Genomic DNA, 17,190 nt, shown 5'->3' with positions numbered 1-17,190 from the left:
TTAATTCCCACTCAACATTGTGAGTGGATTATGAGCCAGAGGCCTAGTGCATATAACAAGTTCTGACTGTTTAATCTCTATGAGCTGGCAGGCTGTCATGCGTTGTGTGCTGCGAGTAATGATGAAAAACGTAATCAACTGACAGAGACGTGTAATCCTTGACACAATGCTGTTTCTTGATTTTTTTTTTTCCCCTGAAATATAAGCACTGAAGTCAGAAAATGCTTTAAATGCATTTACATATAGGCAACATAAGAATAACACAGTGCTTGACTTAATATGCTTTCCATCATCCATACTTTTGCACATCCATTGTGCAATATAAAGGTTAATGCTTCCTCAAAGGTAATGAGTTACTTCAGAGTTTCAGTTTTATATACTCCAAGTATGTAAAAGTTTGCTTCCCGAGACTGTATGCCAATTAAAAAAAAGAGAGGTTTACAAGTCACTCTTTTCCCTCAGTGTAATGTACAGTAGATTTATACAAGCATTGAACAAGTTTACATGTCATGCTACTTTATAGGCTTCTTCTCTGTTTTAATTGGTAACTGCTTTGTAAGTTAAAGCCTCAGCTCGCCCACACAGGTGTTTTCACTTCCCCAGGCTGACTGCATCTGTCACATCAGCACAGGTGCGGCTGATACCATCATCGCCAATGGCTGCATCCCATTGTCGCAGGTTTCTGGGGCCCTGCATTGAGCGTGTTGACTATTCGTTTTCTGGCTTGCTGGGACAGTTACATGGAACGGAGCCAACAGGCATGTTGGGCTTGTGATAACAGCTAAGGTGCTCCTGATAACGTTGTTGCATTTACGCGAGGTAGCTGTGCACGTTGGTTTACGCTCATAGCTTTCTGGGATCCTTGATGCAACTAAGACATGATTAAAAGAAATTATGGTATGCTTGGTCAGCATTGTGCAATTTGTGGACTATGAAGTTTTACATACTCTGCCTGTAATCATTTGACAAAGTGTGATCTACAACTGTAAAAGAGGTTGGAATTCTCCATCAAAATGCGTTTTTTATTTAGTGCATCAACAGTAAATTGTATGTCACACAATATGCAGCACACTCTGTAATACTGGTCTAGTTGCTAGTTTAATGTGGATTTTACGACAATGCGTCCAAAACAACAACAACAAAAAACGTTAATTGTTGATTTGAATGCCTTAATTTTCAGAAGCAAACATCTTTAGATAAGATAAATCCCATATTTGCAAAAAGTGTAATAGTGATAGTGTTATTTAAAACGTTGAACCAGCAGCCTGAGGGGGAAAAAACACAGATCCTCCTGTATCCTCCTCTAATGTCCCGTGTGCCACTGCCTCTGCGCGCACGCAGTTTCAGTCCTAATCCTGTGGACGAGCTGGGCTCCCGGATCGAAGACCGATTTCAGGCAGGCTGTGATCGGTCTCTGCTTCTGAAATAAATGAAATTAGTTCAAATAGTGACATGTGAAAACCTCCGTTGCGCACGCGTCCTCGTTAGAAGCCACCAGCGCTCTCTTCTTCTTCTTCTTCTTTTTTTTTTTTTTTTGGTTAATCCGCTGTGTGTGTCTGCTGCGCGAACAGAGCTGCCCGGGTAATCTCTATGAATGTGTCGGCGATTTGAGTGAATGGAGGACTGGGCTGCTGGTAACTATTCAGACTGTGAAAGCGCTGCCGCTGAGGACGGGGAGAGTGAGCGCCAGCGTTTAGGTTTAGTTCAGCCCGCCTGAAGGCGAGACGAGAGTTTGGAGCCATTTCTACGAGAGCGACATCCGCACTTAAAATAAATAGACCAACTTAACTGTCTCCGTCGACTCGATGCTGATGGGAGCTGCTGGGCTGGAGGAGTGAGGAGATGCGAGGTGTAACATGGATATACCAGAAGGAAACGGCAAACACCGAAGGAGATCCACCAAGGTAAATGCAGTTAGACAGTTTGCTTTATTCCATATCCTGCTCAAACTATAACAATGTTTCTAGTCCATCTAGTGCTGTACTCGGTTTGTGACATTATATTCTGCTTTCAGCTTGTTCTTTTGACTCCGAATTAAAATTTCCCACCTTTAAAGTAGTGTAAAATCTTAAATTTCTTAACGTTTTATGGATGCATATTTCTTAATTCTCTCTTAGGCGAATTTACGCAGCACACACGGACCGTGCTTACATGCCCAAGCATATGTTCATGCCTTCAGGACCGTGCATCAATTACAAAAACTAACACGTTTCAAATCCCATATTTCCAGTTCCCAGCTGAGTTTTACAGTTTCTCATTATAGATAATATAGCACTCGCTGCGTCCTCTAATTGTCATAATCATCGTTTATAGGTACCATGCAGCTTTTCCGGGAGAGGGCTCAAATCCACCTATCAGTTCTCGTTCATTTAAAACCACTCGTAGAACTCATTGTCGCCAGTGATCAACAGGGGATTGGACTCGGTCTCATCATCTCTGCCTTTCTTTGATTGCACCCAGACCAGCTTGATTGGTTGAGGCTGTCTAAAGACCCTAAGTCCTTACTAAGCGGGCAACTCTGAGGGGAAATATTCTCTTGAAATCAAGTGTCCATGTGTTTGAGAGGGACTCCGTTATTAAGTCAATTAGAGGTGGCTTTTCTTTGACCATTTTCTATGACATAATGTTTGCTCTGTGTCATTTTGACCTTCTGTTTACAAAGATGTGTCAGTGTTGTAAGCAATGTCTTTTGTTTCATGGCGACATGGAGACAGTTGCTTGCTTACGCCCTGGACATAACTATTGCAGCCCAAACATGAAGTTTAATTCCATCTACTGAACAATGCTCTGAGTGAAGTTGCTCTTCTTACCTTTTTGCATTCTAGTGGTTGCAGTAGTAGAGCTACTACATATCTCCTTTGGGAAATGCGCTTATATGGCTGGACACGTTTCTGATGATGTCAGTGGCTCGGAAAGAGGAGGTGGATGAACATGAAGTTCATAGTATCCCGCTGAGCGGAGGCTGCTCCGCATTAGAAGAGGAAATTTATAGACTGAAGAAGGTTGATGCAGAAAAAAAAATTATGTGCGTTCTGATAGTACAAGTAGGGGGTGTTTTGTTTTTTTTGGCCATTTTAACAGATAAGCATGGTGGCCTGATGATCCACATGGTGCAGCAGACCATCAACATTTTAACATCGCTCTTGAATGCCGTAATCTTAATCTTTTATTCCAGTGCATTTCTTACAATGTGTAAGTGGGACAGCTGCACTGCAAAAACAAATCCATGTGGACAACATGCTTATCTACTGATTTAAAAATGCTCTAATCAGCATGTAGATTAAAATACATCCTTCTTCCCTATTATGTTTTTTCACACCAGCTCAGAAAAAAAAAAAAAATATATATATATATATTGTTGAAATGTTGAAACCAAATGAGTATTGCCTCTGTCCTTTGCAGCTGTGTGGAAATCTTATATTATTATACTAATTTAAGACATATATTGACTGTGTAGTCAAAAACTGTGAAACGCAAATAGGGAATAGTGTGGGATAACATGCATTTCCCTTCTGAAATTGAAAGAAGCGCTCAGAAGTTGCAGTTTAATTGGCAATACATCAACTTCTAGTGAGAACACAGAGCTATTTATGATACAGAATTGAATTGTGTAGGCTACAGTTTATACTTTTACCATTCTGTGCAGTTTTATGATCAGCATGCATGCCGCTGGTATAGATGCTTTAAGCTGCAGTGCTTTCAGACACTTAACGCATTTTGTCTAAGAGGATCTTTCCTTCCTTGAAGCAATAACAGCTTTTCTGTTCTCCATTATGAGCTTAAAATGACCTCCCATGATAACTGCTGAGTTCAGGCAACATGTTTCCACTGGACTTAAATCGTAGCATTTAAGGAACTATTAATTGACGGGCTCTTAAATCCTAATGGGCTCCCTAATTAGTACTTTAGCAAATGCTGGAATTGTCAGCAGCTTGTGCCCAAAACCATTTAGTCAGGGCAACGGTAGCATCTGCTAGAAAACAAAGCAAGAAAGTGTGTTTGCAGAGCTTCTCCCAACAACAAGGCAATACGAAGTGCTTTAGGGAACAGCTTGTGTGAAGGAGGATCTATTAGAAATTGAAGGTAGTTTTCTCATTTAGCCTAGCATAGCCCTGCTCTATTCCTACCAGAACCAAAACAAATGCACGCAACTGGATGGTCCGACAACCAATCAGAGCCATTTTTGTTCACAAGACGTGTATGACTCTTCTGTCCATCACCATATATAGCCAACCCAAATGATTTGACCCAATGAATCTTTGCGTGAACATGATCAATTCCCAGCTGAGCAACTCCAGAACCATTGTGGTCTGGGAAAGTTTGGGCTAGCTTCCAGGCTAATTCTCATTATTCACCACTCAATTGCTGTGTTATCGCTAGCTTAGTATGAACTCTCTGTAGCTGAGGTCCTCTTCCACGTGACAGTTGTTTCAAAAATAGCCTAAAACCATCAAAAACCAAGCACTGCCCCTGGAGAAGGCCTTCTGTATAGAAACATTAAAGTGTTATCCACTGTAGAAGGCGAGAGAGGGCTATTAAAATTGTTCTAAATTTGTTGTAATTTGTCAACCTATCCAGCTAGATGCTGCAAAATCCTACACACTGCACATTTAAGGTAGTAAGACAAAGATTATGTTGCATTACTGTCTGAATGCTTCCATGCACTGTAAGCTACACCATGTGACCTGTACTGCGCAAGGTGCCTGAATTTTGACAAGGTAGTGTTGCTTTGCCGAGCTTGTGCACTAATTGGAAATGACGATAGCAGTGTTTGACGGGCAGAAACGCCAAGGTGACCTTAGTTTGAGCTAGTTTCAGTGCTTAATTGGTTAAAAATATGTTAATGGTATTTTGTAGGGCGTTCAACTCCCTGTGTCCAGGTGGTAAAAAATGTTGCCTGGCTGCCTCAGTGAACACTTTAGCACAGAGTTATGAAAACGGTCTGTCTGGTAAAGCCAGCTATCTAAGGCTCATGCTAACGCTAAACTAGAGGTTTTTTAATGCTAAAACAATGGGAACTGAGTGTCAGACAGCAGATGTAGCTGTAGCTGCTAACACGCACACGTAGCATGCTCTCTGCTCCGAGTATAAATTTAAGTTAGCAGCGGTGGCAAACACGGACATATGGCGTTTCCAAGACTGGTAGCGTTGGTTGCAACAGTGTTTGTGAGCATCTGTTTTAGCTGAGCAGCTGTTTCCAGCAGCTGTACTCAATGCAGTGAACAAGTCATCCATCATGTATATCAGGTATGAAAATGTTATTTAAAAATAATAAGACTCGGGTGTGCTACGAAGAGATTAAACGCATTACAAGTTATTTACCGAGGAAAACACAGTGCGGAACATATTGTGTTGCGCCAATCATTGAACAGTAATTTAAAATTAATAATGTGATATCATACTATTTGATTTATAATTGGAGTATAGGGAGGTGTTTACTTATCTCCTTCAAGTTTGTCACTGTATGGATAAGCTTCTATTGTATTTAACTAATTTAATTTCATCAGTAATAATTTATTGACTGTTTGCATGGCTGACTATCAGTTTGGGAAATTGCTTGAAATTTGCAGCCCTAGTAGCGAATTATTACAGATTTGCAATTCACCATTAAGACATTTAACACACATACATGTCCTACAACTGTATTATTGTACTTTGTGAAAAATAAAGTTGGAGTTCTAACCACAGCAGCAGCTCCGGTTTCTCCGCCGTCATTTTCACAACTTTCAAAATTGGTTAGTGGTTCCTTTCTGCTACAAGATGGCGACCACTGAGTGTGATCCGATATGTGACACTCAACCTTTTGCCCATAATGATTACTCCGTCTTGGTATAGTGCACTGCATCCTGCCATGCTCCATGCTGTACTTGTCAGGGCGAATGCAGTGATGCCCTCATACCAGCAAGTGCAAATAGAACAGAACGTAAAAACTGACAGACTGACAAATAAACGGAAAACTCACGGAAATACAAAAGACCAGAGTGATCGACATCTGGGCCAGTCTCTCCAGCAGAGCTGTTTCAACCAATTTACCAATTCAGTTATATTCCTGACGTTGGAGTGATGATGGTGAGTGCGTTGCTTGCGGTCCAACCATACAATCTGTATTGTCTAAATCAATTTTTCAGAAACTTTCTAAGTGAATTTTGATACCCGGCTCCGTATTGATGTATAAATTATTACCATACACTGGATGGTTATGCTAAAACGTGGGCCTTGAGCACGCACGCAGGCAGCAGGAACCTTTCAACGTGCTCGCTTGCTCTTGTCACAGGGGAGACTGCGACGAGCGCATTGGTGGAGCGCCCCTGGTGCGGTCTGGAGAAATGGGGAAGCTGGCATGTGTTACGTCACGCCTGCGGCTTGTGTGCTTAGATCACAACACTGTTAGTCTCTTTGTCCTGTGCCACTATCCGAGGTAGAATCTTGGCTGGGGAATACGCTGGCACTTCCTTGACTCCCGTGGCGTGCCATTTGCGAGGAAGGGGGGGAGGAAAAAAAAGCGTTGGCACACACAAAAATCTTCAGCTCAAGAAAGTTGCGAGCTAATTGATCATATGCTCACAGACTCTTGAAGAGTAAGATTGGCGGAGCGAAGTTAAGATTTGTTTGACATTTTCGTCTCTGTGCAACTTCAAAAGTGCTCTCGGGTTCAGTGTTTACAGTCGGCGCGGGAAGAAGCAAGCACCTTCACTTTTGAAAGCACATCAAGACTTTTCATATTTAAATTGCGCAGGAGGCTACAAAGACGGATGTGGCACCTGCTTCACACGCGGCAACAACCACGTCGGATTAATGACGGAAAAAGAAAGCGTTCGCAAACCTTCAAAAAAGTCTGTCACTGTAAATACTCCCCCAAAAATTAAGTCAAATAAGAAAAATGGCTGTCGGCAAGCTGTGTACAGGATGGATTAATAAATGTTTAGTGTAAAACAGCGTGCAAAATACATATGTTAATTATAGTTCATTATCAGTGCCACTCATCTTTAGAGCTGCTTGGTAAATCTTGTGCGCAGTGAATCGAAGTACGCAGGATTAAGAAGGCGTACTTTAGGGAATAGTTTGTGTGAAGGATTCGGGGGGGATCTATTAGCAGAAATTGAATGTAGTGTTCTCATTTAGCCTGGTGTAGCCAGACTCAGAGAATCAAAGTATGCAGGATTAAGAAGAAATTTCGCATTTCCTACTACTACTAGTCTCTCCGGCAAATAAATATTAAATGACTGGAGGCACTCAGAGCTCTGAGATGAGCCGCGCGTGCGGGAAAACACCGATCGAGCTGGTGTCTGCAGATCAAGTCAAGTCATAGCTCAGGTGATTAAAGATGCAGCATTGTATGCCATTTTTCTCAGTCTTGTCTCGTTCCTGCAGAGTGTGGGAGTCTGGTCTCATTCATGATTCAGAGCTCGGGGGTGGTGGGTGTGAGTGTGTGCGAGATCCTCGTGCTTTTTCGTGTGAATCCTATCTTCATGTGGACTCTTCAACCAAAGGGACCCGCAGTACCCTTCTATTAATACATTTTTGAGCCCTGAAAAATTGATGGCGGCTGAAAGATCGGGGTGTAGAGGACGGGGTCGAATCAGCTGCCGTCGCTGTCAGCTCCAGTGGCTGACTGAACTACAATCTGTGGTTTATCAACTCCAGCTGGGGCTGTCAGAGAACAAGAGGTGTCACTCTGACAGCGCTGAAATTCAGCGGAGTGCTTTGTCTCCTACAATTGTGAGATTTTCCTGAAAGCAGCTGCGTTTCCTCAAAAGTCAGATAAAATGAAACGCTCAGTTTTGGCAAATGTAGGCAGCAAAATGGCAACTGGGGAGAATCGGCATCTAGAGGGTGACTTCGGCTGGCCCTCTCTTGACGTTGGGCGTACGCAAACTTCAAACTTGCGTCTTCGGCAGTTCGGACGAGTTCGGTTCTGGAGTACAGGTTCTGGAGTACAGACTCTAGAGTACAGGCAAGATGGTCATTCTGCAATTGAAACTGCAGCCTACCTGATGACGCCTGCGAAATGTGTTTGTGGATACCTGACTGTACCAAATCCACGCACGTTAACCCCAGATGCATTCTCGTATTTGAAGTGTACTACGTCAGACCGAGTTTTGAATTGGAACAGTACTTGACTCACTGACGTTTCACAAGAATACAAGTCCAGACAAGAACGCATACTGATGAAAACCCCTGACTTTTATTCACTCCGTCACTGGTGTGGCTAGCTAAGTATAGCTCATGCAATACTGAGACACTGTCACTGCCAATGCAAGGCCAGTGGGGGTGCAAACGGGCCTCACACAAGTATTCCACCAATATGCATGTTTGTCCCAAGTGGGCTAACCATCAGATAACGTGGAAGTTTCAGTTAGGGACAGAAACATGGCAGTAACGTCGCCGGAGCCACTGAAAACGTACATCCCCCTCAATCAACATTTTCTGTTGAATAAAGTAAATGTTGTCAGTAAACAGAAGTTATAATTTTGTCAGGTTTAACACTTTGCATATGTCAAAAAGTTATATTCTGATTGATCTTTTGGGGCATAGAAAGTATAGAAGCTAAGCCAAACACTTTAATCCACCGGAGCTCTAATTGATGCGCTGATATATTCCAAGACCCCTTTACACTAATGAATCAGTCCGTTTATTATTCATTACAATGTGAATTGATTGTCCGTTGCTCTTCAGTGCTTCAGTGGTCAAAGACTATTTCCCTTCCGGGTGGAACACCTGACCCGGTAAGGATAGGTTCCCATTTATAGCCACACCTTTTCAATTAGCCTACAGTTAAGATGGAGGACGTCCTAATCTGATTCAGACATCAAGCAGGTTGGGTAGTTATACTGTAATTGTAGCCACTGAATCAACAACTACATTTAATGTTTGGGTGTTTAACTGCTGGACGGACAAAAGAAAGATAATTCATGCTGAGTTGGAGGAAGTAATTGAAATTTCTCACCGTTTAATCATTATCAGATAAATACAAAGTCCCTGCATGCACCATCAGTCCCAGACTGCAACAATGTGTGCAAGCCATATCATAATTCACGTCACGCTTGGTCACGTCTCATTATTGATTATTTTATCTGACAGAATCTAAAAAAATACACAGATAATCATATGATTATAATTAAGTAAAACAAAGGAAACCTTGAAATTCCTGACATTTTGACAGTTTGATGAATAACTTATTTATGATGATATTGATTCATCTTCACTGGTCCCGTGCAGTATTAATGACGATGCATTCTCATTCATTAATAATAATAAAAATAATCTTTTTATTTGTATAGCACTTTGCAAATCCACAATACAAAGATATTTTTAAATAACGATCTAAAGGAGATCACAGAGTCAGTCGAACTGATTTCGTTCGATTTTCGGCCCGTTGAAGACCGTAGACCTCTGCCCGAGGATCTTAAGGTACGCTCTAAAAGGTCAGTGATATAGCCCGGGGCACGGCCATGAAGAGCTTGAAAAGTAATCGGTAAGATCTTAAAAACATACTGGGAGCCAGTGGACGCCTGCTAAAACCGGAGTGATACGATCTCTTTTCCTGGTTCTGGTTAAACCCCTGGCGGCTGAATTTTGGACCGTCTGAAGTCGTGAGATTGATTTATTGTTCAAATAGGTATAAAAGGTTGTTACAATAATCAGACGTGATGAGATAAAAGCATGTAAAGTAGTCTTAGTTTCTTTAAAAGATAAGATGTTATTGCAATGTCACATTATTTCTTTTCCTATAAACTGCAAATTTTGCCAACAGGTGACGAAGTAAGAGTCAGCCCCTCGGAGCTGCACCTGACATTCTGCAGATGTGCTCTCATCATCGTGACTTCCTCCTAATTAAAACGCGTCGACCTCCGAGCATCAGTCATTGGCGGCTTGCCACGCTTTTAATAAAGTGTGGCAAGAGCATTTGGATTTGGCAGATACCATTCATGACTCTTCTAGAAACTCGCGAGCATGTGTCAGAACTCGGGAGCGGAAATGTCGCTTTCATGCACATGAATGCGAGGCACTCGACCCAGACAAGCTGCATGCAGCGTTGGTGGTATACATATACAGTAACCTCAGGATGTTGGTGGCAGTGAGACTGTAATTGTGGACGCTAACATTTAAGTGCAGTTGTGGAAATTGGGTCAGGAAATGTTGAGAACACGACTGTCGTTCTCGCCTTGATCATATTCCACTTTTTAACCACTGGCTTTTCTTTTTTTTTTTTTTTCTTCCTCTTCCCAAGGACATTAAAGTGGTCGGAACTTGAAAGGCAAACTTTGAAAGCCTTCCTTATCATTATCTTTCATCTCATACGGCAAACAAATGAGCGAATCAATTTGCGATGAAAGTAAGTCATCTGCCTTTTCGTTACCACTTAAGGTCGCAGGGGTAATTCATTTGTACAGAACAGACAGTCAAATCCTGACGTGGACACTCCCTGACTCCCCGAGCCATCATTTTAGCGCAGAGCCTCTTTGGATGAAAAGGGTTTTCTTTTATCCCCCTCTGCTAACCCTGTTGTCTGATGTCTCGTGTCTCAGGGCTCGCCGAGTAATAGAGATCAACAGATTGCTGTTAGAGGCCAACCGATTGCAGCTTTCATGAATAGGCTGTCTCCGTAGTTCACACATTTTGGTGGTGTTCGCCTGTGCTGCTGTCAAGGGCGGATAAATCCATTTTAAATGACCGGACTGTAAAACATTTACATGGCTGACAAAGCAATTGCTCGGACGGGTTTTGAAAAGGGTTTGTCCCAAGCGCAAGTGTCGAATCGCGATGACGGCTCAATGCACAGCCTGAGGTAAACCTAATTTAGTGTCATGCAAACACTGACATAAGGTGGTGTAAGTGTGCAACTGGAAAATAAAGTTCAGCTGGAAATTCAAGGCTCTTATATTTTTTCTTTTTTTCTTTCCGTTGGAGACATTGTGCGGAGTAATTTATTCAGAGCATCTCTCACAATTATTCCCTCAAAGGAAGAGCATTCCAAAAATACCCAGGAGCAGGGATTTGAAAACTCTCTGTTTTATTATTAAAAGCCAACATTTGCTCATGACATTTGCATCCTAATAACTGCAAGATAAGTTGGAGCTAAGATGACACTCTAAACCCAATCTCCATAATGAGATTTATAGGGGGAAAAAGTGTTGCCTTTAATGGTTTAGTACGCGCAGAAAGCGGAGTAGTGTAGGCAAACGTGTCGGAGACGCGCGGCTGATATATTCACATCAGTATGCTTCGTCATGCCTTTCAGCGGTGCAAAAATAGGAGGCGTTCGGATAACTGAGAAAGTATGAAAGCGCAATCTATCAGTTGTCTGTGTTTTTTTTTTTTTGGCCTCTTGATAGACTATAGTGTACGTTCTTATTAATTTCACCCCTCTCATTTATCTCGGCGTGCTGCTGCTTGTGTGTAGTCAGAGGAAGCCGGACCATCAGTCAGTTCAATGTGCCAGGAAGAGTCAGTTTGAGCAAAAATAATAGCTAATTTCTTCCCTTCATTGGCCCTCACACCTAAACAAGCCAAATATTTATCTGGTGCTTTATCAGAAAGGATAGCCGTTGACAAGTTGACGGCATAACATTGTGACCACTAACAGGAGAAGTGAACAACTTTGACCAACTTTTGACAGTTCAGTTCTCTGCTGGGAAACTTTTGGACCTGGCATAGACCAGACCAGACACCCCCACCCTATAGCAATGACACTCCTTGATGGCAGCAGCCATCCCCAGCAGGATGCAGCCTGACACAGAAACCAACACAAAAACAATTTAGGACCAACTCAAAAAAACGTGAAAAACGGTACAAGGTGTCCAAATTCCCTAGATTCCAAACTGACCAAGCATCTGTGGGATGATCCACAGAGGCCCCTCCCCTCAACCCATAGGACCCAAAGGCCCCTGCTAACAACGTTCTGTTGCAAGACACCACATGACACCCTCAGAAGGACCCATGTCCGTTCTCTGATGAGTCACAACTGTTTTGGAGGCACAAGGGAGACCTACACAATATTAGGAAGGTGGTCATAATGTTTTGCATGATTGGTGCATACATAACTGTTTGTTAGTGGCAGGACGAGTGCATCTCATTATCATTTCAAAACTTTTTTCGGGACCTCATCTGACACGAAGCAGATATAAATTACAGTTTAGTCCTTGAGAAAATCAATTGAGAGTCTCCCCAGGGACCAAAAATGGTTTTGCGCCGCGTACAGCCGGCTCTTTGTGTCAGAAATGCATAATCCCTCCAGCTCAGACGAATTGAAGGAGCCGAGACAGTGATTTATTACATGTTAGGGAGGTGTCTGACAATCGGCCTGCTTTCTGTTTTGTCTCAGCAGGTCCGAGTACAAGCAACCAATCCCTTCGCGTCTCTCTTGCAGACTTGATCCCGGTTATAAGGTGTTAAGCACACTTAACTCTACAGGAGCGCAAGTGTTTTGTGCTCATTGTCCTCATGCGATATCCGATGGAGAATAGAGACGCTGTTAAATGTCACCTACTTGTTTAGAAAGATCAAATGCTTTTAGCAAAGATTTTTTGGTTTTCAGGATATTATTGACATTTCTTTCCCGACGCTCTTGCGTTTTTATGTGTCATTGCGTGTCCACACATGGACACTTACTGCCCTTGCGAAACCTGTCTAGCTGATTAGAGCGGCGACCGGTGGTTCTCAGTGTTTAATGGTTTCCTCCCCCCTCCCTTTCTTTGTAACTGACAGGAGAACAGTGAAAGTGCTGGAAAGGACAAAGCCCGGATTCTCCACACCTGTGATTGGATGTGAGCTTTTATTGACCCGAGACCATTAAAATGGAGTTGCTATGGAAACTTACACTGCTGCTGTCATTGGTGGAGTGTCTGGCAGGTAAGACACCTAAACATGCACTTTTTTATGTTGTTGTATACGATCTATGAAATGTTATTTATAACGTTTTTATGTGTGTGTGTGTGTGACGGCGCCGTCAGAACAGTTGGCAAAGAAAAAAGCTTCCTATGGAAAATAGCACCTTTTCTGCCAATTTATTGCAAATGATAGGAAAGGTTCACATTGTTATCTTTTCATTGGCAGCTCAAGGCAACAAATCAACATGCCTTCAGCTGTGCATAGCAACTCTTGTCTTCATTTCCGGGCAGTGAACCCTGTTGGAAAAGAAGAAACCAGGTTTCCACGTCTGAAAGATGTCACCCCTTCTATGCAGCAGTTGAATGTGCGGCCATTCATTTTAAAGTGCCGCCTCGATTGTTGTCCTAATTGAGATTGCGCTAGCAGCAGCAGCAGCGCAGGAATCTTGTCATTGATCTCGGTTTTAATGAGAGACCTAATTTCCTCCCTTACAAGATGTTCAGGGTCAAATGCGAGATCTCTCCAGAATGTCAGAGTCGGAAGCTGAGAACAAGATGAATAAGGCCTTTGTTGCGCGAGCACGGTATCTTGAGGAATGAGTAATCTTTCATGTAGCCTTGCTCAAAATCAGCAGCCCCTCCTCACAGCTGGGACCTGAAAATAATTAGCGTGCATGCATGTGTGGGCTCGTGGCTGTCGCTGCGTGCATTTGTTTGTGCACGCGGGCTTTTTTTTTTTCCCCGAAAGCGTGACGGCACCTAAATTTGCCTACATGGCAATTAGCACCACTTATCACCAAATCCAACACGCGTCAGTGGATGTCTAATGAGGCTTTTCCTCTGGGAGCTCGCAGTGGGATTAGGATCCATGCCACAATCCCGGATCGCTTTTTATGTCCTGCTTAAATATTCTCTTAAATATACAGATGAGCGAATGTCTGAGAGGTAGATGGAAATCCTACCACGAGGCTGACAGAGCTGGCTTTGCGGAGACGATTCGAGTCTGCGGCCCAAAGTGTGCCCTTGAAATCAGCGACTGCAGAAACCGCAGCCGGAGCTATCTATTCAAAGCAATTTACTGCTCAACGGAAGAACAGAGGGCAAACCGTTTACGGAGCTCATTGTTTTGCGCCTTCCTTGCCTCACTTTTGAGACTCGCAGCTGGAAGCACGGAGTAACCAAGCATTAATATTCAGAAGGGTTGTTTCTGTGCTCACGAGACAAGTATGTCGCAATATAGCTGTAAAGCCTCTGTGCTCACCTACACCGTAAGCATTTGTATGCAGACCTCGAACACCAGGTAGAGAAAGCCCAGCGTGAGAGTGTGAAATGGTTGTTTCTAGGTAGGCAGCAACACCGTGGGAGAGCAACGGAGCCAAGGAGGAAGTCATCCCCATAGAAAGTTCACCCGGAGTTAACCACCTCTCCCCCTCGGTTACTCTCCAAGGGTAGGGGTGTGTGCTCTGCGTGTAAGTGAATGAGTAAGAGAGAGCAAGAGGAAGGGGTGGATGTGGTTTACCCCCGCAGTTACCACAGCAAGCCATTTTCAGCACGGTTGGTCTCCGTCAGATGAAAAAGCCTTTCAGTCGTTACTTGGTTGCACAGTGGCAAATATGTTTAACCAAGAACGGTCCGTTTTAATAAGGGAACTCATTAAAAGCAAAGTCTGCAGAGAGAAGATTGAATTTCTATTTAATTAACACACAACAATATTCTAAAACATTCAGATATATCAAAGAGGTAATATTCAAGTCATTAGGAAAAAGTAAGCCCCCAAGAAAGAAAATAAAGACTCACTGTTGTCGCTCTTGCTCTTGCATATTCCCCCTTATTGTACAACCACTTGCCAAAAACCATAAATCCTTTGATGCAAAATATTGATTTCAGAAGACTTTACTACAAGCCCAATGAGTTTACAAGCAGTTGCCTAAAAATAATTGGCAGGAGTGCAGTCACAGTAAACATCTGTATCTGGCACCGGAGGGCTACAATTTAGCACCGCTGGGAACAGAAACGTAAACACATTCAGTAAGATTGCGGTAAACCAGCAATCAAATGTTTTGTTCTCTCGGAATTATTCAGAATTCATTTCGGCTATTTCAGAGGGTGCGTACAGTTTCAGAGAATGCAGTTCGGAATAAGGCCTCGTTTAATTGAATGAAAAATCCAAAAAAAAAAAAAAAACAAATAAAAATAAATGCTCCGGGAAGTGTTGAAAGTGAGTGATATGATTAGATGTCTCGTCTGCAGAAAACGCTCACCTCAGAATGTGTTTGTGGCAATCAGGAATAAGTATTCAACAAAGCTTTAATGGGTTTTCAAAGTGCACCGCTAAAGTGGCTCTGCACAGCAGTTAGTGTGGCGCCATGTGGGAAAATCAAAATATTGCTCGTGCGACTGTTTTGTTGAGTTCGTGATTGGGGCTCCTGGAAACCTGTACAACCTTACAAGCCTTAAAGGACCGGTTTGCATTTTATAAGCCTGTTAGTTCAAAACCTATATATAGATTTCAAGCGCCACTCGTTCATATCGATGCTGAAGACTTCTGCTCCTAAAGTGATTACTACAACTGATTCTCATTCTGAGCAAAATGCATTTTGAAGTTCAGATGATGCTCGTTATTACGAATTTAGCGTCATTCCTGGGGAGAAATCTTTATTAAGGTGCGGCTAATCTCCATGAACTCACAATGCTAAATTGTCACCAGACAATAGCTGATAGATTTCCTGTTAATGCAAACCGAACATTTCCTACTTCTGTGGCTTCACATTAAAGGGGAATTACTGTTTTTTACAACCTGGACCTTATTTCTGGCATAAAATACGATCGTTTACTCACCCATATAACTTTTGTGTAATTTGTAGTCATTCGGGAGATAATTAGATCAGTGTATATCCATATAGTGGGAGTGACTGGGGCACCGAAACGCAGCCTCTAAATAACGCATTATGTGCCGCGGAACTCGTTCATTTCACCAATATTTTGTTATCGTACGCTAGTCCTAATCCCCCCCGGCTGTTATCATCATCCGGGGTCTGTAGATTGACCTTCTGACCTGGATGATGTCATCTCTGAGTGCCGCTATGGTTCGTCCACAACCTCAGAATCGGAAAAATATTCAGCCATGTTGCAAAAAACTAGCAGTAGCAAATTATAGGTAAACAAGCCCACCGACGCGGGTGCATGCGGCGTTCAGGGGCGACATGATCCAGGTCAGAAGACATGACCTACAGACCCTGGATGATGATAATAGGTAACTCCGGACTCAACGGGGACTAGTACTAGCGTACGATTTCAAAATATTGGTGAAATGAACGAGTTTCGCGGCAGATAATGCGTTATTTAGAGGCTGCGTTTCGGTGCCCCAGTCACTCCCACTATATGGATATACGCAGATCTAAATATCTCCCGAACGACTACAAATTACACAAAGTAATATGGGTGAGTAAACGATTGTATTTTATGCCAGAAATAAGGTCCAGATTGTAAAAAAACAGTAGTTCCCCTATAAAAGCCTGTAGCTGGAAAAACACAAGCTGACCCAAGACAGGGGTCGTTTTTGTCGTTTGTGTCATTTTTGTCATTTTTTTGACAGTGGATCAGTCTGAAATATAAGAAGAAAGAAAAGGCAGCCACAGTGAGCTGTTATATGAAAAGCTGCAAATGACAGGCCACTCACCTCCAACTTCTCGCTACCCTGCTGTTTGCAGGTGATAATTGCACCGAATAATACAAAAAAAAAATTATTGTCTGATGTCTTCAATTAGATAATTAAAGTCTGTGACCTGTGATATTAAACCCTATTTTCTGTTACCATTGCAGCGACTACGAGGTGTCGCCAAATCAGCTAGGACTGAAATGTTCGAGAGTTATTACAGAGAAAGAGAACTGTGGACGTCACCCGTCTCACTTACTTTGAAATAATATGTAGATCCAGTCAGCGCAGACAGGAGGAATGATTACAGCGGCCGTTTTAAGATGCATAGGGTTCTGTTCAAGTACAGTTCTGAGATCGGCTTAAAAATAAATGTCATTCTAACCTTAAATATGACAAAGCCTGCTGTCGACCATATGAAAAACAGACCAGACTGAATATGTGTCTTAATGATGTAGTAAAAATGAAGGGCTGCTTTTTGCAGCATTATAATCCCAAAGTAAAAAGCACTATAGATGAGAGGAGTTTCAAATATTGACTTATCTCTCTGATTCATCGCGGCGTGGCAAAGCCTTTTAGGAATCCTCAGTCAGGGATTTTCTTGCATCTTTGAAGTTGTGTACATGTTAAACTATTCCTCTTTGAGTCTTCCTCCCATGGCTTGGGTCTATTTATGCTCCGCTCAGGAGTGGAAATTTAAATGTA

At 42.6% G+C, this 17,190-nt stretch overlaps 1 protein-coding gene across 1 annotated transcript in view; it reads left to right on the top strand.

The window, feature by feature from the left end:
* The first annotated feature begins 7 nt into the window (after positions 1-7).
* The window catches only part of cntn3a.1 (contactin 3a, tandem duplicate 1), an 88,572-nt gene continuing 71,389 nt past the window's right edge, over positions 8-17,190 (top strand). Inside the window, exons 1-2 of the mRNA XM_084554317.1 lie at positions 8-1,904; positions 12,709-12,852. Of these exons, the coding sequence (XP_084410443.1) occupies positions 12,798-12,852 (55 nt within the window). The 5' untranslated portion in view covers positions 8-1,904; positions 12,709-12,797. The remainder of the gene's footprint in view (positions 1,905-12,708; positions 12,853-17,190) is intronic.

Source organism: Chelon labrosus (assembly GCF_963514085.1).
Source record: "Chelon labrosus genome assembly, chromosome: 10".
In the NCBI taxonomy this organism is placed as follows: Eukaryota; Metazoa; Chordata; class Actinopteri; order Mugiliformes; family Mugilidae; genus Chelon; species Chelon labrosus.
Note: the sequence above shows the minus strand (reverse complement) of the source record. Positions and strands in the feature narration are given on the sequence as shown.